At 36.3% G+C, this 27,978-nt stretch overlaps 2 protein-coding genes across 3 annotated transcripts; one reads left to right on the top strand and one right to left on the bottom strand.

Moving 5' to 3' along the window:
* Window positions 1-9,509: 9,509 nt before the first annotated feature.
* Window positions 9,510-20,128, bottom strand: psmd13 (proteasome 26S subunit, non-ATPase 13). Its single transcript, XM_038701376.1, has 13 exons — window positions 19,914-20,128; window positions 18,587-18,665; window positions 16,973-17,007; window positions 16,830-16,885; window positions 16,697-16,740; window positions 16,240-16,326; window positions 14,853-15,024; window positions 14,677-14,756; window positions 14,451-14,576; window positions 14,079-14,141; window positions 11,175-11,255; window positions 10,937-11,053; window positions 9,510-9,831 (listed from the first exon to the last, which is right to left on the bottom strand). The coding sequence occupies exons 1-13, from the start codon at window positions 20,012-20,014 to the stop codon at window positions 9,736-9,738; spliced, it is 1,137 nt and encodes a 378-aa protein (XP_038557304.1). The 5' UTR covers window positions 20,015-20,128; the 3' UTR covers window positions 9,510-9,735.
* A 127-nt stretch (window positions 20,129-20,255) lies between these two features.
* sirt3 (sirtuin 3) lies at window positions 20,256-27,851 on the top strand. 2 transcript variants are annotated; one of them, XM_038701377.1, is made up of 8 exons: window positions 20,256-20,614; window positions 20,718-20,772; window positions 22,101-22,280; window positions 22,368-22,600; window positions 22,704-22,804; window positions 23,893-24,054; window positions 25,892-26,095; window positions 27,082-27,851. In XM_038701377.1, exons 1-8 carry the CDS (start codon window positions 20,515-20,517, stop codon window positions 27,103-27,105), a joined length of 1,059 nt encoding a protein of 352 aa, XP_038557305.1. In that variant the 5' UTR covers window positions 20,256-20,514; the 3' UTR covers window positions 27,106-27,851. The 2 variants fall into 2 exon arrangements, with proteins under 2 accessions (XP_038557305.1, XP_038557306.1); XM_038701378.1 differs by lacking the exons at window positions 20,256-20,614; window positions 20,718-20,772; window positions 22,101-22,280; window positions 22,368-22,600; window positions 22,704-22,804 and adding an exon at window positions 23,591-23,644.
* The last annotated feature ends 127 nt before the right edge of the window (window positions 27,852-27,978 follow it).

The raw sequence follows: 27,978 nt of genomic DNA on the forward strand, positions 1-27,978 counted from the left end.
ACTCCGTTGACAAAACTAGAAATTTTACCTCTCTGGTCGCTACCGCTGTCTCGATCAGTTAGCTTGTTTTATTTTGTGATTTTGGCGTTTTTTAACCCTTTAAAACACCAAATACGCACAATTACACATAAAAACAAAAACAATAAAGTCACACAATAACACAACAAACAAAATAATTGGCCAAAGCAGCGGTTGGGCAGCGACTTTCATGCGAGGTAAAATTACTGTTTTTATGACTGGAGTCTGGTGGCTTCGACGAGAGCGATATAGTGAGTGTTTCTAGTTAAACAAAAAGGATCTTACATTTAAAAGAGGGTCAGTCTCTGTAGGGATCCTTTCCACAATGTTGCCAGACACTTATAATAACAATGTGAGCCTGTTAGTGACAAAAACAAACACTTTAGTGGACGTACTTTGATGGGGTGCCAGCTCAATACTGGACCAGTTTCAAAAAATGTTGTCCCAATTAGTCACACAGTCCAGGAAAAGAAGTTCCAGGTTGAAAAATTCCAATATAAGTTTCCCTTTAAGTTACATTTTCAATGCAACTTTTATTTGTAGTGGAGTGTTTTTACAGTGTGGTATTAGTACTTTTACGGATCTGAATGCTTCCTCCACCACTGTGTAAACGACAGCACAAATTTAGTGTAACATTGAGTGTGTGTTCATGCTGCCTGTGTGTTGTGTGTGGCTCCTTCAAGTTAAATTTGTCTTCATACTCCTTCAAATAAAAGAAAAGCCAGTGAGCAGGAACAAAGGTCGTGACTGAATGTCACGCAGACAGCAGCTCATTAATCTGTTCCACAGATTTCACTGTTTCACAGTCACATCCGACTCTGATTCACTTCAAGGTGCAAATGCCAATCTCACACCACAGTGACAATGCCTCCACGTGTACAGGGCTGGAAGAAGTACTCAGATCTTGTACTTAAGTAAAAGTAGTAACACCACAGTGTAGAAATACTCTCTCACAAGTAAAAGTCCCACATTCAAAATTTCACTTAAGTGAAAGTACAAAGGTATTAACATCAAAAATATATATAGTACTAAAAGAAAAAGTATTCATTCTGTAGAATATATTACATTGTTGGTGTTTTATTGTTGATGCGTGTGTTCAAATAAATGTAATGAAGTAATAAGTACAACATCAACTGAGTTTAAATCAGAGAGGTTCCCACATGTCTTGTCCCCCTCACACAGTAAAACTGTACTTAAGTACATTGCGTGAGTAAATCTACTTAGTTACTGACCAGTTATCTCTGCTTCTAGGCCTAAACCCCAGCCACACTAAGGGGAGAACAGATGTCGACACAAGACCGGAAAAATCCCAGTCGCTGACCAGAAAAAAAGTCCTCTGTCTGAAAACAAGGACCCATTGTTTCAAAAAACATTACAAATTTGTGTTAAATCTTCCTAAAACTTGACAGGTGTAGTAATAGTAACTTAGTAGGGTGAGGCTGAGTAAACAGTGGATTCAAGTGGACAACTGCAGTTAGAAATCAAACACTGACCTCTCAAAGTAAATCTGTAAATTCATAAGCCTTTGTTACACTTCACACAAAGTTGAATTATTATGAATTAAAAACTGCTTCCTGAGCAGCAGTTGATCCATGCTGAAGTGTCTGGTGCTGCAAAATGGGTAGATATAATGAAGCACCACTTACAGAAGGAAATTGCCAACTGCAGACATCCAGCATCTGGGTTTACTGTAATAAGAAAATGTGTACATTTACATTTACAAGGAAAAACACTAAAAAAGTCCTCCTTGATCACACAAATGCATTTCCAGTGGTGGAAAGTACATTTACTCAAGTAGCCTACAGTGCAATGTGCACTTCATCTGTACTTCACCTGAGTATTTCTAATTTCACTACATTTAACTGACAGCTGGAGTAACAGTTACTTTTCAGACAAAGCTTGTATTAAAACTAGCTAACTATTCATAAATTAGTTAAAAATAGCTAACAGTTAACTGAAGAGTAAACAGCAAACAGATGGTGTGTCAGTTAAAACTGTTCATCAATGAGTTAAAACTAGCTAACTGTATAATATGTAGTTAAAACTAGCTAACTGTATAATATGTAGTTAAAACTAGCTAACTGTATATTATGTAGTTAAAACTAGCTAACTGTGTATGATGTAGTTAAAACTAGCTAACTGTATATAATGTAGTTAAAACTTGCTAACTGTGTATGATGTAGTTAAAACCAGCTAACTGTATAATATGTAGTTAAAACTAGCTAACTGTATAATATGTAGTTAAAACTAGCTAACTGTATATAATGTAGTTAAAACTAGCTAACTGTGTATGATGTAGTTAAAACCAGCTAACTGTATAATATGTAGTTAAAACTAACTAACTGTGTATGATGTAGTTAAAACTAGCTAACTGTATAATATGTAGTTAAAACTAGCTAACTGTATAATATGTAGTTAAAACTAACTAACTGTATATGATGTAGTTAAAACTAGCTAACTGTATATAATGTAGTTAAAACTAGCTAACTGTATAATATGTAGTTAAAACTAGCTAACTGTATATAATGTAGTTAAAACTAGCTAACTGTGTATGATGTAGTTAAAACCAGCTAACTGTATAATATGTAGTTAAAACTAACTAACTGTGTATGATGTAGTTAAAACTAGCTAACTGTATAATATGTAGTTAAAACCAGCTAACTGTGTATGATGTAGTTAAAACTAGCTAACTGTATATAATGTAGTTAAAACTAGCTAACTGTGTATGATGTAGTTAAAACTAGCTAACTGTATATAATGTAGTTAAAACTAGCTAACTGTGTATGATGTAGTTAAAACTAGCTAACTGTATATAATGTAGTTAAAACTAGCTAACTGTATATATGTAGTTAAAACCAGCTAACTGTGTATGATGTAGTTAAAACTAGCTAACTGTATATAATGTAGTTAAAACTAGCTAACTGTGTATGATGTAGTTAAAACTAGCTAACTGTGTATGATGTAGTTAAAACTAGCTAACTGTATAATATGTAGTTAAAACCAGCTAACTGTGTATGATGTAGTTAAAACTAGCTAACTGTATATAATGTAGTTAAAACTAGCTAACTGTGTATGATGTAGTTAAAACCAGCTAACTGTGTATGATGTAGTTAAAACTAGCTAACTGTATATAATGTAGTTAAAACTAGCTAACTGTGTATGATGTAGTTAAAACTAGCTAACTGTATAATATGTAGTTAAAACTAGCTAACTGTATATAATGTAGTTAAAACTAGCTAACTGTATATAATGTAGTTAAAACTAGCTAACTGTGTATGATGTAGTTAAAACTAGCTAACTGTATATAATGTAGTTAAAACTAGCTAACTGTGTATGATGTAGTTAAAACTAGCTAACTGTATATAATGTAGTTAAAACTAGCTAACTGTGTATGATGTAGTTAAAACTAGCTAACTGTATAATATGTAGTTAAAACCAGCTAACTGTGTATGATGTAGTTAAAACTAGCTAACTGTATAATATGTAGTTAAAACTAGCTAACTGTATATAATGTAGGTAAAACTAGCTAACTGTGTATGATGTAGTTAAAACTAGCTAACTGTGTATGATGTAGTTAAAACCAGCTAACTGTGTATGATGTAGTTAAAACTAGCTAACTGTGTATGATGTAGTTAAAACTAGCTAACTGTGTATGATGTAGTTAAAACTAGCTAACTGTGTATGATGTAGTTAAAACTAGCTAACTGTGTATGATGTAGTTAAAACTAGCTAACTGTGTATGATGTAGTTAAAACTAGCTAACTGTGTATGATGTAGTTAAAACCAGCTAACTGTGTATGATGTAGTTAAAACTAGCTAACTGTATATAATGTAGTTAAAACTAGCTAACTGTGTATGATGTAGTTAAAACTAGCTAACTGTGTATGATGTAGTTAAAACTAGCTAACTGTTTATGATGTAGTTAAAACTAGCTAACTGTGTATGATGTAGTTAAAACTGGCTAACTATTTATGATGTAGTTAAAACTAGCTAACTGTGTATGATGTAGTTAAAACCAGCTAACTGTGTATGATGTAGTTAAAACTAGCTAACTATTTATGATGTAGTTAAAACTAGCTAACTGTGTATGATGTAGTTAAAACTAGCTAACTGTGTATGATGTAGTTAAAACTAGCTAACTGTTTATGATGTAGTTAAAACTAGCTAACTGTGTATGATGTAGTTAAAACCAGCTAACTGTGTATGATGTAGTTAAAACTAGCTAACTGTGTATGATGTAGTTAAAACCAGCTAACTGTGTATGATGTAGTTAAAACTAGCTAACTGTGTATGATGTAGTTAAAACTAGCTAACTGTGTATGATGTAGTTAAAACTAGCTAACTGTATAATATGTAGTTAAAACTAGCTAACTGTGTATGATGTAGTTAAAACCAGCTAACTGTATAATATGTAGTTAAAACTAGCTAACTGTATAATATGTAGTTAAAACTAGCTAACTGTATATAATGTAGTTAAAACTAGCTAACTGTGTATGATGTAGTTAAAACCAGCTAACTGTATAATATGTAGTTAAAACTAACTAACTGTGTATGATGTAGTTAAAACTAGCTAACTGTATAATATGTAGTTAAAACTAGCTAACTGTATAATATGTAGTTAAAACTAACTAACTGTATATGATGTAGTTAAAACCAGCTAACTGTATAATATGTAGTTAAAACTAGCTAACTGTATAATATGTAGTTAAAACTAGCTAACTGTATATAATGTAGTTAAAACTAGCTAACTGTGTATGATGTAGTTAAAACCAGCTAACTGTATAATATGTAGTTAAAACTAACTAACTGTGTATGATGTAGTTAAAACTAGCTAACTGTATAATATGTAGTTAAAACCAGCTAACTGTGTATGATGTAGTTAAAACTAGCTAACTGTATAATGTAGTTAAAACTAGCTAACTGTGTATGATGTAGTTAAAACTAGCTAACTGTATATAATGTAGTTAAAACTAGCTAACTGTGTATGATGTAGTTAAAACTAGCTAACTGTATATAATGTAGTTAAAACTAGCTAACTGTATAATATGTAGTTAAAACCAGCTAACTGTGTATGATGTAGTTAAAACTAGCTAACTGTATATAATGTAGTTAAAACTAGCTAACTGTGTATGATGTAGTTAAAACTAGCTAACTGTATAATATGTAGTTAAAACCAGCTAACTGTGTATGATGTAGTTAAAACTAGCTAACTGTATATAATGTAGTTAAAACTAGCTAACTGTGTATGATGTAGTTAAAACCAGCTAACTGTGTATGATGTAGTTAAAACTAGCTAACTGTATATAATGTAGTTAAAACTAGCTAACTGTGTATGATGTAGTTAAAACTAGCTAACTGTATATAATGTAGTTAAAACTAGCTAACTGTGTATGATGTAGTTAAAACTAGCTAACTGTATATAATGTAGTTAAAACTAGCTAACTGTGTATGATGTAGTTAAAACTAGCTAACTGTATAATATGTAGTTAAAACCAGCTAACTGTGTATGATGTAGTTAAAACTAGCTAACTGTATAATATGTAGTTAAAACTAGCTAACTGTATATAATGTAGGTAAAACTAGCTAACTGTATATAATGTAGTTAAAACTAGCTAACTGTGTATGATGTAGTTAAAACTAGCTAACTGTATATAATGTAGTTAAAACCAGCTAACTGTGTATGATGTAGTTAAAACTAGCTAACTGTGTATGATGTAGTTAAAACTAGCTAACTGTATAATGTAGTTAAAACTAGCTAACTCTGTATGATGTAGTTAAAACTAGCTAACTGTGTATGATGTAGTTAAAACTAGCTAACTGTGTATGATGTAGTTAAAACCAGCTAACTGTGTATGATGTAGTTAAAACTAGCTAACTCTGTATGATGTAGTTAAAACTAGCTAACTGTGTATGATGTAGTTAAAACTGGCTAACTATTTATGATGTAGTTAAAACTAGCTAACTGTGTATGATGTAGTTAAAACCAGCTAACTGTGTATGATGTAGTTAAAACTAGCTAACTGTATATGATATAGTTAAGCTTAGCTCACGACAGGCCGTGGTATTATTTGATGTAGTTAAAACTGGCTAACTATTTATGATGTAGTTAAAACTAGCTAACTGTATATAATGTAGTTAAAACTAGCTAACTGTGTATGATGTAGTTAAAACTAGCTAACTGTATATAATGTAGTTAAAACTGGCTAACTATTTATGATGTAGTTAAAACTAGCTAACTGTATATAATGTAGTTAAAACTAGCTAACTGTGTATGATGTAGTTAAAACTAGCTAACTGTATATAATGTAGTTAAAACTAGCTAACTGTGTATGATGTAGTTAAAACTAGCTAACTGTATAATATGTAGTTAAAACCAGCTAACTGTGTATGATGTAGTTAAAACTAGCTAACTGTGTATGATGTAGTTAAAACCAGCTAACTGTGTATGATGTAGTTAAAACTAGCTAACTATTTATGATGTAGTTAAAACTAGCTAACTGTGTATGATGTAGTTAAACTAGCTAACTGTATATAATGTAGTTAAAACTAGCTAACTGTATATAATGTAGTTAAAACTAGCTAACTGTATAATATGTAGTTAAAACTAGCTAACTGTGTATGATGTAGTTAAAACTAGCTAACTGTATAATATGTAGTTAAAACTAGCTAACTCTGTATGATGTAGTTAAAACTAGCTAACTATGTATGATGTAGTTAAAACTAGCTAACTGTGTATGATGTAGTTAAAACTAGCTAACTGTTTATGATGTAGTTAAAACTAGCTAACTGTGTATGATGTAGTTAAAACTAGCTAACTGTGTATGATGTAGTTAAAACTAGCTAACTGTGTATGATGTAGTTAAAACTAGCTAACTGTGTATGATGTAGTTAAAACTAGCTAACTGTATATGATATAGTTAAGCAATAGCTCACGACAGGCCGTGATATTATATGATGTAGTTAAAACTAGCTAACTCTGTATGATGTAGTTAAAACTGATTAACTATTTATGATGTAGTTAAAACTAGCTAACTGTATATGATATAGTTAAGCTATAGCTCACGACAGGCCGTGATATTATTTGATGTAGTATTATATGATGTAGTTAAAGCTAGCTCCACTTTGAGCAACTACAACAGTTAAACACTGCACTAACATTGATTCATCAGTTTATCAGTTTTAATAAACTAATCAGTCAGGGGACATTTTACTGCAGAACACTTTTACTTTCAGTTTTTAAGTGCATTTTGATAATCATACTTGTAATGTAGGATTTTAAATGTGTGGCATTTACTTGTAGTGGAGTATTTTTTACATTGTTGTACTGGTACTTTCACGTAGGTAAAGGATCTGAGTTCTTCTTCCACCACTGCATTTCTTAGCCTATTTTATTGCTTATTTTAGTATTATAGAAACAACCTCAACAGTAAACATTGGATTTTGATGTCAGTTCCTCAGGAACAAAGAACAGCAGCTTCTTTGTGCATCCACCATTTCGCACCAGTAATCAATAAATATACTGAGAGAAATCCATCACAGCAGCTCATTACGGATGAGCTGTAACCAGAAGGTCTGTCACGGTACTGACTTTTAAAATATCACGTCTTCTTCATAGATCTAAGATGCTCTTTGTAACAATATATTAGAACTGAATCAATTAGTCAATAAATTGATTTATTGAGCGGCTATCAGGTTAGCTTTTAAGTAATGCTTTTAAGCAAAAATGCCCAGAATTCACTGGTTACAGCTTTTCAGATGTGGAAAATCCACTGGTTTACTTTGTTTTCTATGATAATAAGCTGAATATCTCTGCATTTTGAACTACACATGGAATTAAACAAACAATGTGAATATGAAAACAGGGGCTTTGGGAACTTACAGGGGGCATATTTATATTTATAGACTTAATTCTTCATATTTATAGACTTAATTATCAATTAAAAATAATCAGCACATTAATCAATAATAAAAATAATTGTTAGCTGCAACCTCAATATCATCTGTGGGCACTATTTGCTCAATAATCCTGTGTTAAAAGAATTATATCCTGTAATTGTTATATATTAATTTGAACTTTACAATGATATACAATATCACTTGATATAGTGGAGTGATGAGGTCTTCGGTTCAGTAATGTGATGTTTAAACTCAGAGAATACATAAAGATTTAATGATGTAAATCCAGAGGAAAAAATGTTAGGGATTTATTTTTCCTGGATCCATGTTACAAAACGCAAACTCATTTTAGCCGTACTGTCAGAATGGTCTTCATATATTATTGAGTAGTTTCATATTTTATAAGGTTAACATGTGTTTTACATATAAAAATCCTATTATGCAAAGTTGCCACTGCTGCAGCCATCAAATTTCCATATAAGAGATGTAATGAACTGGAAACCGGAAATAAGGTACAATCTGATCAAAATATGAACAAAAGGCTCACAAAAAAGCAGCTACATCTAAATTATAATTGCTTTCTGATACTGACAAAGTTTACATCAGTCAACAAATCAGTAAAAAAAAAAAAAAAAAAAAAAAAGAATGCGCACCTAAATATATTTTCAATTAATACCACAATGGCATAACTCATCAAATATAGCAGCTACTGCATGTGAAGACAGGCTACCTCAAATTTATTTTTAGAAAAAAATTAAATACAATACTTAAAAATTACACTTGTGTATTTACTCAAGTACAATTTTGAGGTACTTGTACTTTACCTTTGAGTATTTCCATTTTCTGGTATTTTATACGTCTACTCTACTACATTGTGGAGGCAGATGTTTTTACTAAACTTTTCTTTAACAGCCATTAAAATGAGCTCCACCTTTACCAGCTGCAACATTACAGTGATAAACACATAAATGCATCAATAATTACAATCACATTGTCAAACGGGCCGTTCTACTTAATGAGAACTTGTACTGTTGCTACCGTAAGTATATTTTGATGCTAAGACTTTTGTGCTCTTTTTGAGTAAGATTTTGAATGCAGACCTTTAACATGTATTTCTACACTTTCACTTAAGACGAAACATCTGAGTACTTCGTCCACTTGCTGGAGTATAAATTAACCACTGTATACTTGGATTTATGTGTGAAGTTATGTGGTACTAGCATTTACATTTGCTTGAAAACAAACATAAAACTTTAAAAACCTGACAGCAGACGAATTTAACCGTTAGCTAGATGGCAGCTAAATAGATGTTTTCTAAAGTGCTGGAGACCAAAACAGAGCTAATAAGGGAGCGAATATTAGACTTACATTCATATCTTTGAGAGAAACGGAGCTGCAAATTAATGATAAGGTTGTTCTGTGGCTGCTGGAGATATCAACATTTTGCTAACATTAGCCAAAGTGATTATACGTCAGGGCTGTTGGTTTACTAGCATATGTCATGACTTCTTCTGCCCCCCCATCCAGTGGTTAGAAATGAAGCTAATGTTCCTAAAGAAAGCTAAAGAAATGAAACGCATAATAACTAGCAGGGGTGAATTTGACTGTTGTCATGGTCATTTTTATTCATGTTTTGAACAATATTGTCCAGACATGGCAACGATAATAATGTTACAACCAAGTGTTTATTTGCAAAACACCGCAGTGTAATTTACAGGTTGATAATAAACAGAGATGGTTAACAGAAGAATAAACATCCAACAGAAAGAAAAACAATACAAAACAGAGTGAGGTCTCCCTCCAAAGGGCCGAAGGGGAAATTCAGGTGAGGATGTCGTGGGCCTGCTGCTCCACCAGCATGGCCATGTTCTTAACGTCGCCACACCAAAAGTCCAAACGCTCCTTCATACCTTTGATCTGAAACAGAAAACAGGTAAGTGTAAAACCAGCAGGTGGAGTCCAAACACTGGTGACTTAACTTTCACTTTCTCATCCAACTTTACAGTTAATTGCTCTGTTATAGTTTTGTCTGCAGATTTCACTTGTCGAATGAACTTTTAGTTTCCTACTTCGGACGTCAAAGTTTTTGACAAGAGAATAAGAGTTTTACTTTGTTCTACTCAGCTTCAGGTGGAATTACTGAGCCACAGCAAAGTGAGTTTCCTTACTAAATAAAATAAGCTGTCTTCTAGCTGCATTATGTTCTGATCAATTTCCAGCTGCTGCTGTAGAAACTGGTCCAGTTCCTTTTTTAGTGACTCCAATATCCTCTATAAAATTATTGAATCTAATTAAAAAGATTAAATTTAGATCAGTAATCAGATTTTGTTGGCTGTGAAGCATTTTTTGTTGTAGCTAATAAATGTTCACACCTTGTTTAAAATGAGATGAAACGTTGTTAACAATGACACATTGAAATAACAGGTGTACTTTTGCGCACAACTTATTTTTCACAAGCTGCTTGATTAAAAATACTGGAGGTCTTGATTGAAATACCAAGTTCATCATCTAAATATATTCACATTATTAATAGACACACAGTCTACCAGCTGTAGAGTTTAATTTCTTTCACACAAGATGTTTGTGATTTAATCTGTTGCTGGTGTAGTTTCCATTGGCTAAAAATGAAAAGCGGTCTCTTAAATGTGTTGTAGAAACAAAATAATAAAATAAAAACAAAATTCAAGAAGAGATTAGTTCAAGCCTGAGATGAGTAAATCCAGATATTTAGCCAAATGGAAGAAGCTATCACAACCAAACCCTAACATCAAGTCCAAGACTGCTGAGCATCAGTATGAAACGGCAGCTCTAGCTGTCATCAGGCTCTATTGTAAATGATGTCACACCAATTACATTTGGACAGTTACCTACCAAAGCAAAGAAAATACATTATCAAACTAACATTTAGCAGTTGAGAATATATTAAATGTATTTTCCTCAGCTGTGATAGCAGCGTGATTCGAGTCGAGGTAAAATGCTGATAAAAATCTGTTTGAACATATAAAACAGCATGAGGTCTAACCTGCTGCAGGTCCAGTACTCTGGGCTGCACCCAGGTCATCTGCACCTTCTGGTCCACCTCGTCAATGTTACCTTTGATCAGCCCCACAGACAGAGCCTTCATCACCAGAAGCTCCACCTGCAGGAGACAAACACACAAGAGCATCAGAAACTACTATAGCCCATCAGTTTACTTTCATATAAAAAAAATTCCATTTACTGACAGGCAGATTAAATACACTACACGTCATCTAACTGACCTCATTAACAGGGATTTTGGCACTCTGAGCGATCTCTGTGAAGGTGAGCTGTCTGTGGTTTGCAGGACGAGTGAAAGTCATCTGGAAAGGAAAGGAGACATTTTAAGTGATTTAATATTCTTGGTTTTGTTTTTACCCTTCACAGTGACATCATCTATGTCTCTCTTTGAAGAGTTTTCTTTGTTGGTGTTGAGTGTCTGTGTTAAAACTATTTCAGAAGAATGTTATGACTCAGTCAGACCAGAAAGTGACACTTCCTTTTAAAGCAGCTGCAGAAATCTGTGTGGGGATAGACGATGCCATCATCCATTGGCGATGACTGACAGACATCACGATGTTGAGCCGTCATCGTGATTGTAAAACATGACATCGTCTATCGCAATGTTTCATTGTAGACTTCATCCGATGGAAATTTTGTAGACATCGCCCAACCCTAATTTATATTATCTATATCGCTCTCACCGATGATTGCAATCTGTGCCGTATGTCTAATGTGGAGAAGTTTATCCTATAATTACAGCAAAGTTAAATAAAATTGGATGGGGCGAACATACTAATACAGTAAAAATTAAATTAAAAGCCTGGGTTGGATTTGCACCACTGAGTGAACCCTGCCCATATTTGGGCCTTTAATTCCTTTCGTATAAAACCTTTGCTCAGCAAAACATGGGAAATAGGTTACTATCAAATTGTTTATTTCACTATGAATATTTCACTATGAATGTTATGTATTTACATGTGTATGTGCAATATAAGCAGCTTATAAGTAGCTCAAGCAGGCGACACAGTGCGCTTTAAGAGGTTTTATACATTCAGACCAGACAGCCTTCTCCATTTTGGGCTCTGGTTCTTTTCGTTCTCAAAATCGATTCTCAAAGTTAAGTTTAAGACTTTTTAAGACCTTTTCAATACCACCTAGGATGGAATTTAATACCAACTTCACTGCCGTTTAATGGAAAATCTGTATTAATTTTAAGCCCGAGAAAATTATTTACGAAGTTACCTGAATTCAATAAAATATTTTATTATAATACATTCATATTTAACACACTATAGCTTTTTGGGGTGTGTTTGTACTTTGATATGAATCAAGGACGTCACTTTGTGTTGAAAAGTGATTCACATACCTCACATGCACAATTCACAATATTAGGTTAACGAGAACAGGACAAGATGATATTTGAACACTATTTGATGAAATATTCAATGCCGACATATATTTAAATGGCAGTCTGGGTGTCCTCTAGACGATTATGAGCACTAAACAATTAATTTCCTGCATTCTGGAGACATTTTCTGCACAACTTTATGGTAGAATTGTCTTTATTTAAATAAAGTGATTCAGATTTTTTTAGCTTAAACTTTTTTGAACAATGCACATTTGTGTATTTTTCCTTTAAATTGCACGTTTTCTTCTTGTGCAAATAAACCTTTCTCAAAGTATTTTCATTTGTTTTTTTAACATTTCTTGTTGCAAGCCATTTTTCAGAACATATTTATCAAATTCTTTTAAAAAACATGTCCCCAGTATCCACAGCCTAAATGACACCTATGAAATGAATACAATATTTGTGCACTAAGAACTCTTAAGGGGTGAAATCAAAAATACAAACAAATTGTGTTATGAGTTGTTGCGGTTAGTTCCACCTTGGTTAGATAAGGTAAAGTAATATAATATGGCAATTGCTTCAGTGATTATTCATCCTGTTCTGTTTTTCTAAAGCATCTAAAGGCTGCTTGAAATATAGTATTGGCTTGAAAGCAGCGGGGATAAGGAGTTGGGCTTCGGTTTGTTTTTCCCACCGTTCCCGTGATCGGCGCATCTGGGTGATGTAAGTTAAATGTGCGTTAGTTTGATGTTTCCCTTCACATAACGTTACCCTACAACAGCGGTGCAATGCCGACACACAGACACGGTCCTTGTCTTCGGTCTTCCAGCTCTGCTGTTCCATTAGCGCTCGCCAGTGTGACTGGCTCGCACGCCGATCAGCTTGTTGTGCCAACATCAGCGCAACTGCCCTCAGCCTCGTCCGCCAACTTGTTCGTATCTCTGGCTTTCTGAATTTTACACACTTGTCCAGTCTGAGTCGTCGAGCTAACGTTAGTAGCACTTAAGAGACGTTTTCTTTTCTTTTCTAACAACTGACTGATTCGCGCAGAGCTGGATGCCAGAGCTGCTGCACCGCGAACACTCCACAGACCAGAGCGTAAAGCTAAACAGGAACACTACCTGTACTTCTGTATAACATCAGAGTCACACCAAACGGAGTATATTATGAAGTCTCACACACACACACACACACACATCCTACGAAAGGACAAGAAACAATTTAAGACCTTGGTAATGAAATATAATACTTTGGTAATGAAATTTAAGACTTTTTAAATACTTTTAAGACCCCACGGGTATCCTGTTAATCAGATCTCAATGGAGAGCCATCATCTCGCCCTCCAAACAACTGTGCTATCAAGTTGCGGCGCAGATCATTATCAGCCTCCGCCGCTGACTTTGTCTGGTGCGACCGATTACAAACCATCCTGAGAGGCCGATGGAGGAAGCCTCCTCTGATGCAAATACATGACTCTGGATGGGATGTTGTCATTGCGTGTCCCGTTAGACGCAAAAAACACTTTGAAAGCCGATTTGCGTGGCCGGACTGAGACGCATCTGGAGAAATTATATTGGAAATGTGGCATTTACAAACTACCTCCAAATGTGGCTTGGTTAGTTGGCAAAAATTACATTTCATGTTGTTATTATTTGCTGTCCATTATCTGCCTAAAAATTAAACATTTTGCGAAAGATTAGCAAAGATGAATTGCGACTTCTCTGCGAGTGAATGCACCGATTGCAACGACGCCATTAATATGAACTTATTTTACTTGGAAATTTGAGTGTCTCACCTCCATAACGCACAGCAGCTGGATCTTCTGCATCAGTTTTGCTTCGTTTGTTGCAAGGTCAGGCTACAACCAAGACAGAAAAACAAAATCACACAGAGATGACAGCGATGATGTATTAGTGACAATCCCCTGACCAGGTTCCAGATATCCATATCTTAAAGCGAAAACTTCAACTGAGCGAGTTGTCTAACTTTTTATTAAATGTTCTATTGGCACAGCATGTCAAAGTGGGTTAAACTGAAAAATACATGAATTTGTGTTTTCTTCATGTTGAAGAAATTATCACATCACTTCTCATCTTTTTAGTTCTCACATGGTGATCAGTTAAATCTTTAATGTCTCAGTATATGTTATCCATATGCTATTAATCACCTGCTGACCCCAGGCAGACTTGAAGCCCTGGAATTTCTCCACATTGCCTCCATTGAAGGCGTATAGTGTATCAATCAGCCACTGTTTGTCCGTGTTCCTCAGGGACTCCAGCACAGGATGCATTAGCTGCAAAGACACAACAGCAGATGTGGTCAACGGGCTTCAGCTGAGAGGCTGTCCAGCACTGACAAACAAATAAGACCACTGTGATTAGTGAAAACCCCACCAGCTCTCCAAAGTTGTAAACTCCTTCTCCTAAGAGTCCAGCCAGCCCCAGTGTGAACGCCCTCTCCTGCTTCTCCGTCTCTGTGGCGTAAACAACATTAATCTAAATGACCTCCTCTGCGCCATCAGCACGACTTCAAGTTCAAGTGTTTGTTTCCCCATCATGCCTTTGCTCACCTTGCAGGTCTTTAATGTCCACACATCCGAGGTAGCGCAGAGCATCCTTGTAGTAGGAGGCGTGGTTCCCGATGATGCGATAATATTTGCTAGAGAGGTCATAAAACCGGCCGTGGACAGACGTCACCCCGGGCAAGTTATTCAACATTTCCTCCACCTCCTCGATGAGTTTCTGGAAGGACAAAAAGGCAATATTTACACAATTCTTAAACTCTGTCAGGACATCAAACTAATTTTATTGCCAAGTAGATTCTTACATCCAAGGTATGATTTGGTATTTTGGTGCATAAGGAAAGACAGGCAAAAGAATCATGAATCTAAAAAAATACAAAAGGCCAGGGATGACTGTGGTGCTAAAAACTGACCCCCCCCCCCCATTACAATACTATTTTCAACTGTCTCTCACAGTTGAAGTGTACCTATGATAAAAATTACAGACCTCTACATGCTTTGTAAGTAGGAAAACCTGCAAAACCAGCAGTGTATCAAATGCTTGTTCTACCCACTGTATATAAATGCCTTTATATTTGTCCACATTTTTTCAAGTGTGTTTGTGAGATAAGAGATCCATGTTCGACGTTACAACCCTTAGCTCGTTCAAAAAATGTGTTGACAAAAAAAAAAGGTATATTTTTATGTTCCTTTTGGAATTACTATGTTCTAAGTCTTTACCTACAGGGTTCCCATCATGCTTTGGGAGATAAATAAACTGTGTACTGTTGCCATGAAGTCCGTTACTAAACTCTGAGCAAAGACTTTTTTCTTCACCACAATACTATTTTCAATTTGGCAAATCTGCATTTATCCATCTTCACGTTTGTATCTATCCATCTATCTTGTTAGATGCTTGATTGCATTTTGTGGTATTAAAGTTACATTATACTATAATAATGATAAAAGTAATAAAAACAACAACATAATCTTCACTTTCAGAAGTCATGCTACACTGGCTACTGTTTGAATGTACATCAACAATCTGGAATATACGTAAATGTGATGATTATGAGCCAGGAAGTGACTTTATGAACATTTTTACTTTATGATTCATGGTCGTTTATCCCGATAGATGTTGGAGATAAAGCTTTCAGATTTTCTCCGAGGCAGTGTGGGCATGTTCTGTTGCTTTTTGCAGATTCTTGTGTCTGCACATAAGAAGAGGGATTACACGCCCATGTGTGAGTGGGAATGCACCACTGGTGTGCAGTTTAACAGCTGCTTGTGGTGTTTGCCGCTCTGCGTTGACGACCTATCACATGCGAACATTACCGGCGGCTTGACATTTGAAAACGTGTTATATCTGATCAGATGTGAGGCACGTTTGTCTGCACAGCAGCTTGAAAAAAAAAAACAAAGAAAGAGAGAGCGCTGAGAGTACAGGAGCTGTTACCTTTGTGGCAGGAAGATCACTGATCTCCAGTTTAAGACTGCCGATAGACGTCTTGCAGAGAATGACGGCTTCGTCGCTGCTTTTCACCTGAACCAGAGAAGAGACATATTAAAGTTTGATCTGAAAAACTGTTAAAAATTCTATCATTTACATTTAGCTGCCAGTTTTATAGGTACACCTAGCTAGAACAAGGTGTACAATGTGTGTTGAAACTGCTTTACAGAGGTGTTGAATCAACTTTATGATCATGTAGGAAGCTGTGTGTTGAGGTGTTGCTGACTTGTACTGCATCATACAGAGAAGTGTTTCTCTTATTTAGCCTCCCCTACTTATATCGAAGTATTGAAGACGATTGAAGATTACCATAAAGTTGAATCAACAAGTCGTTGAAACAGTTTCATCACAAACTGATCATCATAACCTTTATGAAGAGGATTTTATTGCAGGACTTTGTTACCTTGTCCTTGGTCTTCTCGAGAAAAGTGATGGCATCTTTTGGATCTGAAAACAAAAACAGTTTTGTAAATACCCCAAAAATTAAGAGTGTGTTCCGCCAAGAAATATTTCCTGCTGCTTCACGTTGTCCTTACCTTGCATCTGTCTGGCAACATACAGTATAATCTCCATGAGGGACAGTGGGTTGATTCTGATAAGTGAGCAAAGATAATAAATTAGCACAAGCTAAAAAAAAAAAAATACTGAACTGGCAGGTAGTTTGACACTTTTATCTCACCTGTGTTCGAAGTCACTGAGGAAATTGTCATAGAGCTTTAAGAAAGAATAAAAAAAAAAGATGTCAGATCACAGAAAACATTAAATCATATCAATTCTCTATAGTGGCCACAAATAGAATTTAAATTCTGACATTATTTATGGTTAAATTTCCTCATTTAGAGAGAATATTTGATCAAAATTCCTTGTTTTATGCAAGTGTCTGAATTGGTATATATTTTACTAAATGTTCTGAGCAGGACGGTGTTTCCAGTAAACCCTTATACATCAGTGGCAAGGCTTAATGTAGTACCTTAACATAAAAGGCTAAACATAGCGCCTAATGGCATGACTATGAACATAAAACATTCCCAACAGTGTGAGATACAGAGATGTAGGGTTTGGAAATAATCCAAGAGAAACAAAATTTGTTTTTATAGTGTTTGACACAAATCCCAATTTGGTCTAATGTGGTGTAAAAAAGACGAGGAACATAGTTCTGTGCTATAAGAGTAATTTTGATAAATATCAGTAACACAAGACATTTTAATTACTGTGATAATGTGCCTGTTATAAAGACAAAACAAATAGATTTAATAACAATATAGCAAATGCAAACAACTGCATTACAAAGTTTGAGACTTTAACCGTTTATGATGGTATGTTCAACACTCCTGCAATTTATTAGTGGTGTGGCCAGTTTCTGCAATGAGAAGACAATATTACAGGCCATATTTTCTACCTCTAAATTTTCACTTGAACAGTGTGTTCATTCAGTGGTATTTTTTTTCTTCCCGTGCTTTGAATGCCGGGGCGACGCCTAGTGCGCGAGGAAAACGTTACTTTACTGTGGAGGATACGAACTCTGGTGAAGAACACAACATGCTTGGGAGAAAGAGGTGCTTAGATATTTGGTTACATATTAATACAATGAGACGGACAGAGTGCCTTATTATATCGGACCGCAAGCAATCTAGACAAACTTGAAGCGGCATATCAAGGCTGACCACCTGGGAATTGAGATAAGTCAATGTCTCCTTTGCAATAAAAATTAGAACAAAACTATACTAAGGAGTTAGAAAAGACTAAAATGAGACTAAAATACTTTTGATTTTCTTTTGACTAAAATACCCAGACTTTTAGCCAACTAAACCTTGATTTAAAAAAATAAATAAAAGTAGTATACAGTAGGAGTACTTTCCAAAAGTACCGGACCTTTGAGGAGTGGGGCTTGCACAGCTGAACATTTCTGATTGGTTGAGTAGAGGTTACTAAGTCTAACATTTAGGGCATTTTTGAATTCACTTTGTAACTGTTGTTTGTTTCTTTTCCACCGGTGACTGAATGACTACATTTGCAAGCCAAAAAATCCCAATCAACAACCGCACAACTTGAATCTCCTCCACGGTTGCTGTGCTGTTGCAGTGTTGCATAAATAATTATGCCTGACGTTTGTATGACGCATTGGTCAGAGTAAGAATATCCGTCATGTCTTTAGAAAGCGGTGGAAATGCACATAGCAGTTTGGCTGAGGGAACAGTTTAGTTTCTTTATGGTAGTAGTTCCTTCCTGGGACTAAACGTTAAGGGTACTTTCGGTGAAAACACAGCTGCGTGACTGGGTTGTGTGTGGTTACCTGTATGAGGCCATCTCCTGTTTTGAAGCAAGGATCTTTAACAAAGTCTGTCAGCTTCAGAGTCAACTGATGCCACAATCTGTCAATGGAAAAACAAAACAGTTAGTTATAGTTATGTTATAGTCACCAGTTCATCTGAATTACTCTGCATCATTACAGCTATCATGAGCATAAACACACTCAAAATAAACATTGTAGTTTATGTCTGCAAATCAACTAACAAAACACTTTTAGATACAGGTGAAATTTAGTTGATTGATAGTGATGGTTGGTGCGTGACTGATGATATGACAGCAGCTCAGGCGTCCCGCAAGCAGATATCAGTATTCTCTGGCAATCTGGCAAGGATAAATCTTACAAGAATGTTTACAAGGACTTACTGACTCAAGGATAGTAATAGATATCAATATGATGTAGCACTGGAGTCTAAACATAACATAGATTTGTTGTTTTAGGTTAAGGCCAGTTAAAGATGATCTAATAAGGAAACCAACAGGCACTAGGGGGAAGCCAGAAAGATAAAAAGAACCAAAAGAGGTTATCCTTCAGATTTGGTGTTGGCATTTGATGTGTTCACATGTTGTATGCTGACACTGTATCTCCTCGGCTCAATAAACAATGCTATGTTAAGTCTTCATCAGTGTCTGAAACTTCTTCACACCTCAACCTGGCTCACAATATTTCTTTAACAAATAACCCTTTCTACTTTATACACAAAACATTAAACTCCCGAAGGGGGTAAAACTTTTTATTATTAGGCAATGTGTATATTATAAAAAGGGTGTTCACATTAATGTGGCTGTCTGTAAAAACAAATCCGCATTTTTGGTTATTTTAACTTTGAACACTGATGAAGTTAACAAATGATGGACATTTAAAGTTGGAGCTCCTAAAATACAAAACTATTTTTAACGCTAAGTATCAGTTTAACCTTCATACTGATGTTTTACAAAACAGTATTAACTTAAACGTTGTTTTATCCTTATGGTGCACTGCGGAGCATCAACGCTAGCAAATAGCTAACTTAGCTAGGAAAACTTGTGACAGACTGACACCTTTTTTTTTTTTCCTTTTTCCATTTGCCTAAATTATTGGTGTTGGGTTTGAGGCTTCAACCCATTAAATCGTATTTTTCTTGTTTCCTGACCACTTTACAAATTTACTATTAGAAGCCAAGTTTCGGGCTCTGATCTTGAAGAAGAAACTTGCGGCTAGCATTAGCTAAAGCTAAGCTAACGCTAGCTCTGTGCATGACTCAGCGTGCATTGCCAATGAATGAGCTAGCTCACGTTAGCTAGCTGACTTTTACGGCGTTCTTTCTTTTTACCTTTTGTTGTAAAACTCCTCCAACATGTGCCACTCCGCCGCCATCTCCGGCGTAGAGCTGTTGCTCTGCTGCTGTTTCAGGTACCCGGTAACATCTTTCATTGTGGCGACAAACTGCAGTTAGATTTTATTCGGGGACTGATAAGTGTTGATTGTTTAGCTAACGTTTAGCTAACAGCCTCCCGTGTTGTGGGTCAGCTCGGTGCCTGGGCGCAAAGGATCATGGGAAATGAAGGAGGCGTTTCTGAAGCTAGCTAGTTTGTAAGCTATTTTTTTTCTTTTCCAGTAAAGTTGATTTCTTGACCGCTATACATTTTATGTTTATGTTGTTTTATTTTATTAAATCAAAATAGGCGACCAAGCTTGGTAAGTTAGCTAACGGCCGAGCTGTTTTGTGTAGCTAAGTTAGGCTACATCGTACATTACGGTAACTTACTCCGCGTCATAAGGTCAAAGGACTACTGCACACATTTCTGCAGGCGGTCGTGAGTTTCCTATTTTATCTGATTTTATAAGTGAAAACGTTCGTGTCCGTGTTTATGAATCTGCTAATCATGCTCTAAATATCTGTGGGTAGTGCAGCTTGCAGTCACAGCTGTGTTATGGCTCCTTTAGTGAGCTCCTCGTTAATGTCACCTGTCAGACTTTGTTGTTTACATCGCAGTTTGTGTTGGAGATCCACCAGGACGCTCTCTGCAGCCGGTTAGTAGACACAGAGCTAAAAATGAAGAAGAAATAGAGATGAGAACGATTTTATGATGGATAATTGTGACACATGCCTTGTGTTTTTTATTTTATTTTATAGGCTTGGCTCAAAGGAGTTTATTGTGTCCATCTCAAGGTGCAGCAGCTCTGTGCAGGTACCATCATAGACACACTTCTTAACGAGACAAGCAAGATCCTGACATTTTACCAGTGCTCTGCATGTTTGGCATAAATGTGAGGAGACTGCCACACACACATTAGAGCAAATGAACATGTAGGATCAGAAATTAAACAAAGGTAAAATCAAGTTGTTTATATAACAGTGTGCAAGCAGCAGTGTGTTTTTATAGGCAGACTAAAGTTTAAGGTAACACAGCACATAGACTGCTTTGTGATATTGTCATTGTTTGTCCCAGTAAACACACAACTGTACTTACACCTCACAGTTAGGAAAACAGCACACACCTGAGATATTCTATATCCTCAGGTATGGCTGGGCCGTGTGTTCATATTTATCATGCATTATTGTAATGATATTGGGTGTTGTTTAATGTTGTGAACCATAATACATGGTTTTGCTTTCCTAAAACACCACAAAGTAATTACCAGAATGTCAGCTGATAAGTTTCAATGTGTCTTCTTTCCAGATCTAAACAAATCTTAGAATATTAACTAACAATTAATTTAATCACAGATTAATCTGTAGATTATTTTCTCGATTATTGAATGTCAAAAAAATGACGATTTCCTTGAGTCAAAGGTTGTGTCCTCAAATTAGAGCTGCAGCGATTAGACGACTAATCAAGTAGAAAATTAATGAACTATTTTGAGTAAGTAAAAGTGTCAAACATTTGCTGGTTTCATCTTAATTGTAAGGTCTCGCTGCTATTCTTTGTCATTTATGAAGTCTTTGGGTTTTGGACTGTTGGTTGGACAAAAGAAGCTGTCACTGTGGGCTCTGGAAAATTGTGATGAGCATTTTTCACAATTTATAGACTAAACGATTACCCGCAGTTAATTGTTTAATCTTGAAAATAATTGACAGGGTAGAGTTGTAGTTGCAGCCCTACTTCAAATGTCTCGTTTTGTCTGACTAACTATCGATATTCAGTTTATTATAATGCATGACAAGGAGAAGCATCAAATTGTTACATTTGAGAAGCGAAAACCATCAAATGTTCAGCATTTAAAAAGATGAAAAATGGTCGTCACTGTTTCGCAGAGCCAAAAGTCTAAAACCCAAAGATATTTGTTTTAAAATTAGGTAAAAGTAAGTAAATAAAGAAAACTACAAAACATTCACATTGGAAAATTGTTTTCATCTACTTTTCTGTTAATCAACTAATAGTTTAATTTAATACAGGACATCTGGCAGCTCAAATTGTAAGTGCATTTAGCATCTGTAAAAAAGTAAGTTAAGCATCAGACTTGATTAAGCATTAGTGAAGTATTCTGTACTCATCCCTGTTTTGCTTGTTCACAGACAAACAAACTCTCCCTGGTGGAATGGGTCTCGGGGATTTTCCTCCCGTGGTGACGGTGCAGCCGTGGAGCAGCAGACCCTGCAGGACATGGCCAAGAGCATCAGAGAGCAGCAGTACAAGAGGGTGGTGGTGATGGCCGGAGCCGGGATCAGCACGCCCAGTGGCATCCCAGATTTCAGGTAAAAAGGTTAGATATGGTATTTCTATTAAGCTCCTGTAAATGTCAGGTGTATTCTGGGGTCTATCAGCACATTATTTTCTCACAGGTCTCCCGGCAGCGGCCTCTATGACAACCTGCAGCAGTATGACCTGCCTTACGCCGAGGCCATATTCGAGATAAACTTTTTCCATCAAAACCCTAATCCCTTCTTCGCCCTGGCCAAGGAGTTGTATCCTGGGAACTATCAGCCCAATCTGACCCATTATTTTGTACAGTTGCTTCACAAGAAGGGTCAGCTTCTCCGGATGTACACGCAGAACATCGACGGGCTGGAGCGATGTATGTGTTCATATCTTTGCTTCTTTTAGCATCGTTTTTGATATGATAAATTAATTGCTCCACATAATTTAAAGTCATTGTGCTTGTTTATATCTGCATCAAGTGGCAGGGATCCCTCCTGCGATGTTGGTTGAGGCCCACGGTACATTTGCCACCGCCACCTGCACCGTCTGTCTGAAGAGGTACGAGGGAGACGAGCTACGAGTGAGTTATAACCCAAACACTAACCCTGATTTTATAAAAATATTTAGAATAAGGTTTATTGTGTTTTTTATGAAAAAACATCAGATAAGCTTGTTTGTTATTTATTATTATGCCCAAATGCAATGCAACTACTCCATGTAATCTTTATAGTAACAGTTGAATCCGGTCATTTTAAGTGGCATTTCTGATCACAGGATTGTTGCACCACACAGTTGTAATCAGAATACTTTATCGATCCCCGAGGGGAAATTCTTTCGTTTCGATAATAATGAGTGCGGGTAGTGTTGAGGTGAAAGGAATTAAACATCCTTAACTGAGTAACCAAAGTAGCTCCAGCTCCACCCCACAAAGTTTAGCCAGCTTCCTTATATTTCTGCATTTAGAAAAATAGTGAGAATTTTTGTGAGATGTTGTCGTTATCGGCAGTCCAAACAAATCCATATTACAAGATGATGCTTCCACATACACGTGTTTATCGATGCATATCTTCCTTTCATAGAGTACTAGTCTTAGAATTGTCATTTGCATCGGTAAACAAAGCTAAAGGAGGAGGGAACGTTAGAGGCTATTGAAAGAGCTGCTGACCAGGTCAGGGGATAACTCTTTGTGCCCCTTTCTTTTTATATAATTATTATTAAATTCATATTTAAAAAGTGATTAAATATGTAAAATTTGTATACTATGCCACTTTGAGGATGGCGTGGAAATTTATAAAAAGTTGGTCACCAAAAAAAAAGAAATTTTGTAGATACACAAGTCCCATCAAAGTTTTCCTTTTCAGACAGATGATGATGGGGGTGAATGGCGTCTGCGTCTGGCAAAAAGTTGCATTAAAAATCAGTGAGTGTTTGAGCGAACAGCCAGTTTATGATGTAGAACAGGTCTTCAGTATCCAACAGTAAACAATAAACCTCACTAATTTATCAAATTAAAATGACAAACATTTGGTGTAACTGTTGAAATTTGTGAGTAAAAACCAGATAAAACTACTTCAGAATCTTTTAAATTTATGTTAATATTTTATATAGTAAAACTTCAGTCAATAAAATAATCAGGACTCAGTCATTTTACATCTTGTGTCTCATCAGCCAGACGTGATGAGCGGGACGGTCCCGAAGTGCTCCACCTGTAAGGGCGTGGTCAAGCCTGACATCGTGTTTTTTGGAGAGGAGCTTCCGGTGCACTTCTTCAAGTACCTGACAGACTTCCCACTGGCAGACCTCCTCATCGTCATGGGCACCTCACTGGAGGTGAGCGACACCGGCTTCAAACAACAACATGTTCCTGTAATCTGACTTTTTTTTTTTTTTTTTTCAGCTGAACCGGTATGTTGGGGTGAGAGATGACATGACGTTTAAAGCTGGGCCCACTGGAACTAAACAAACATGCAAAGGGACTCTCTGTACTATATCATCTTCATCAACAAATAGTTTTCAGTGACTATGCTGACAGGAGGGACTAGGGATGTACCATTTGTCACCGATACCTGATCCAGCTATCTGAGTCAGTATCGGATCTGTGCATCCCTAGGAGAGACGGGGGTATCTCATGCAGCAAAAGCTCCCAACCAAAACTGACAGGGGACGCCTAGATATTTTTAAATTAATAAATTCCAGCGTCATAAAGGATGCAACAATATTGTCTTGCAAAAGAAGTTAAATAAATGTTGCACTAGACAGTCCCCTCCAAAAGTATTGGAACGGTAAGGCAAATTCCTTTGTTTTTGTTCACTGAAGACATTTGGGTTTAAGATCAAAAGATGAGACAAGAGTTCAGAAATTCAATTTCCTGGTATTCACATCTAAATGTGTTAAACAACTCAGGACACACCACCGTTTGTATTAGACCACAGCATTCGTAGGTGAGCAAAACTATTGGAACAAATAATCTTAAAATAAATAAAATTTAATATTTCTGTCATCAACTACTGTTGTTTTCCTTGGCCGACCTGTTGGACGTCTGTTACTCAGTACACCAGTAGTTTCTTTCTTTTTCAGGACGTTCCAAATTGCTCTGCACAATGTTTGTCCAATGGCTCTGCTCGATTTTCCTTCTTTTCTCAGCTTGACAGTGACTTGCTTTTCTCCCATAGACAGCTCTCTGGTCTTCGTGTTGCTTTATCCTCTTTAACAGGAAATGCAGTCTTTATAGGTTTGAACCAAGGATGAAAACTTAGACTAGTCATGCAGAGATATTTAATATTTGGACAATCAGCCTAAAAGGCAACACCTGGGCTACAAGAAACATCTGACAGTCACATGGTCCAATAGTTTTGCTCACTTGAAAAATGGGTGGGTTCAAACAAAGGTTGGTATGTCCTGAGTTGTTTAACACATCTAGATGTGAATACCAGGAAATGAGAGAAAAAATTCTGAACTCTTGTCTCTTGAACCCAAATGTCTTCAGTGAACAACAAAAACAAAGGACTTTGAATTCCCGTTCCAATGCTTTCCGAGGGGACTGTAAGTCTGTGTTGCCATTCTTGCCATTCTAAAGGTTGCAGGTTTTATTTTGTAAAAGAGACGGGGTCGTTGCTGTGATGTTGCTGCTAGACATATATTCCTATTCTGCAAGAGAATGTCTGGGATTTTGATTGGAAAATACAGCAAATAGCTTTATTGGATCTATAGTCAAACAGTTCATGTTAGTTAGCAGATAGGTAGTAAAAATACTTTTATGTTATTGCGATATTAATAGTTTCAAGCAGCTGGATCAGAATCACCTCAAACTTCCTGGTCTCAGTGATTCTTAATAGTCAGTAATGTTTTGCTTAAAGAGGAGTACTACCTGAAACCACTGAAGTTGTTATTAGTGAAGGGCTCATTTAACACAAACACTACACCATCAACTCAAGTAGTTGTTGTTGGGGGGGCGACAGCAAGTGGCTCAAAACGTGCATCACAAAGTCCTGTTTTGATTCTGGACGTTTGCTGCACATCTTACCTTCTTTTCTCCGTCTGTTTCCTGTCTGCATCTCCAGAGTAAACTCTAATAATAACAAAATACACAAATGTATTTGTATATCACCTTACAACAAGAAGGCAACATGCTTTGAAAAGCTGCTGCAGTTGACTCTTCGCTCTGCAGGTGGAGCCCTTCGCCAGTCTGGCAGGAGCTGTGCGCAGCTCTGTCCCCCGACTGCTCATCAACAGGGACCTGGTGGGGCCGTTCGCCTGGAGTCGGCGGCCCAACGACGTCGTGCAGCTGGGTGACGTGGTCAGCGGTGTGCAAGCCCTGGTCGACGCCCTCGGCTGGACTCAGGAGCTGGACGCTCTGATGGCGGCTCAGAAAGTGAGTGTGTGTTTTGGTTTTGGGGGGGAGTTATAAGCTCATTTGTACATTATAACTCTTCCACGGCAGAGTTCCCATGAGCCTTTTGGATAGTTAATTTTTTTATAAACTGTTAAAAACTCTGCACTTTGATCCATGCATGTATTTTATCTTCAAAGAGCCAGCCTATTGGTTTTAGAACCTTCCTCAGGGGAAATGTCCACATGGAAAAGTAATTCCACAGTTCAAAACAATACAAATCCATGTACTGTTTTGATAATTATTTCTAAAATTAGCTTTTTGTATTGATTTATCCTCAGTGTGACGTGTTGTATCTGTGGAGCTTCCTATGTTATGTTATTAATTGTTTCTTGACCACTTGGGAGCATTGGAACAAGCTGTAAACACAAAACTAATGTATTATGCTCTTTTTAAAGTTCTTATGGTGAAATTGTTAGCAAATAGTCACAGTCAGTAACATTATCAATAATTTGGAGTCGCATTTCTGGTGTCCTGATTAATGTAAATTAACCAACTCCTGCTTCTTTAGCTGCTAGATGTTCCTCTCTCTTCACCGTCGTCTGTAGCTGCTAACATTGTCTGCTGTTTGGTGCTGAGCAGCGGGTTTATCAGTGCTTATTTACTGATAACAGCTTCTTGCTGCTGAAATGGGGTTGACGAGAGCTGTGAGGGTGAACCTACAAGTTGAGGCCGTAAAAAACAAAACAAAATGATGAGCTGAAAGATGCTTTAAAGCTCAGAAGAGCTGAAGAGAACTGCAGGTGATAACTCTCATAGTTAATATGAGAGTAGTAGCAGTTAGGACAGCTTTAAAGAGTGATTAAATACTGTCATGGACCTAAGTGTGCAGAACCTCTCAAATAGTGTGACTACATATAAAGCACAGCAAGGTTTTGACAGATTCAGTTATGTATCAGTAATTTCTTGTAAAGTTATTTCCACACTGATGAATCCTCTCGTTTTATTGTGTGTACTTTAATCTGCAGAGGACAACAAAGACAGAAGAGTGACCATTTCACCACATCACGCTGGAGGTTTGAGCTTATTCACTGCACTCAGTAACAAAAACAACAAAACTGTAGGAATAAATCCAGCTGAATTTTGTGTGCACGGTTTTATTGGGGTTAATGTGCCAGTACTTGGATTATTGGTTATGTCACTGGAAACTCACAGACTGGTCTGCTGCAATGGAAATGCAGTATAACAGAAATGCTTATCTGTCAAATATCACTGAAAGGCAGGTAAGTGACTTGCAGTGATAACGTTGCAAATCAAACCAGGTGCTTTATGTTGCAACAAAAAGAAAATAGTTGCAGAAGGACAATAGAAAATCGTGTGCATCAGTTTGACCATGTTGACCTAATAATAAGAAAGATGTACAATATTTTAATGTATTTATTAGCCTGTAACTTCTTGTGTCAAACTTCTCTGTACGTTTGACAACCTTGATGATGGCCTTTAGGATGAAGAATCAGTCATTTAATCCTTTTGAAATCACTGAAGATCACTGGTTTAGTGGAATTAAAAGTCAAAAGTCAAATCTGTATATTTAAATCAAGGGAAATGCATGAAATGAATGAAAAGAATCTTGTTTTAGCTTTGTTTTTTCATAACAGGCTCTCAAATGCCAAAACATCAGAGGACTGAGTTGATCATTGCCTTGTTGTAATTTTCAGTTTTATGTTTATCAAAACAAGCTCAAGTTTCATATTGAACTGTCAGCGGTGCTGCATTAAAACCCGTTGGGTAAACATTGCACAGATGTGAATCTTTACATTACAAATATATAGTTTTATTAAAAAGAAATACTCTTTAATACATATACATAGTGCAGTTGTTGGGGACTATTTTCAGCGGTGGATGAATCCACATGTGGGGTTCTT

Source organism: Micropterus salmoides, unplaced genomic scaffold (assembly GCF_014851395.1).
Source record: "Micropterus salmoides isolate LMB-PRFRI ecotype aquatic unplaced genomic scaffold, ASM1485139v1 Ms_hic_scaffold_6, whole genome shotgun sequence".
NCBI classification, from domain to species: Eukaryota; Metazoa; Chordata; class Actinopteri; order Centrarchiformes; family Centrarchidae; genus Micropterus; species Micropterus salmoides.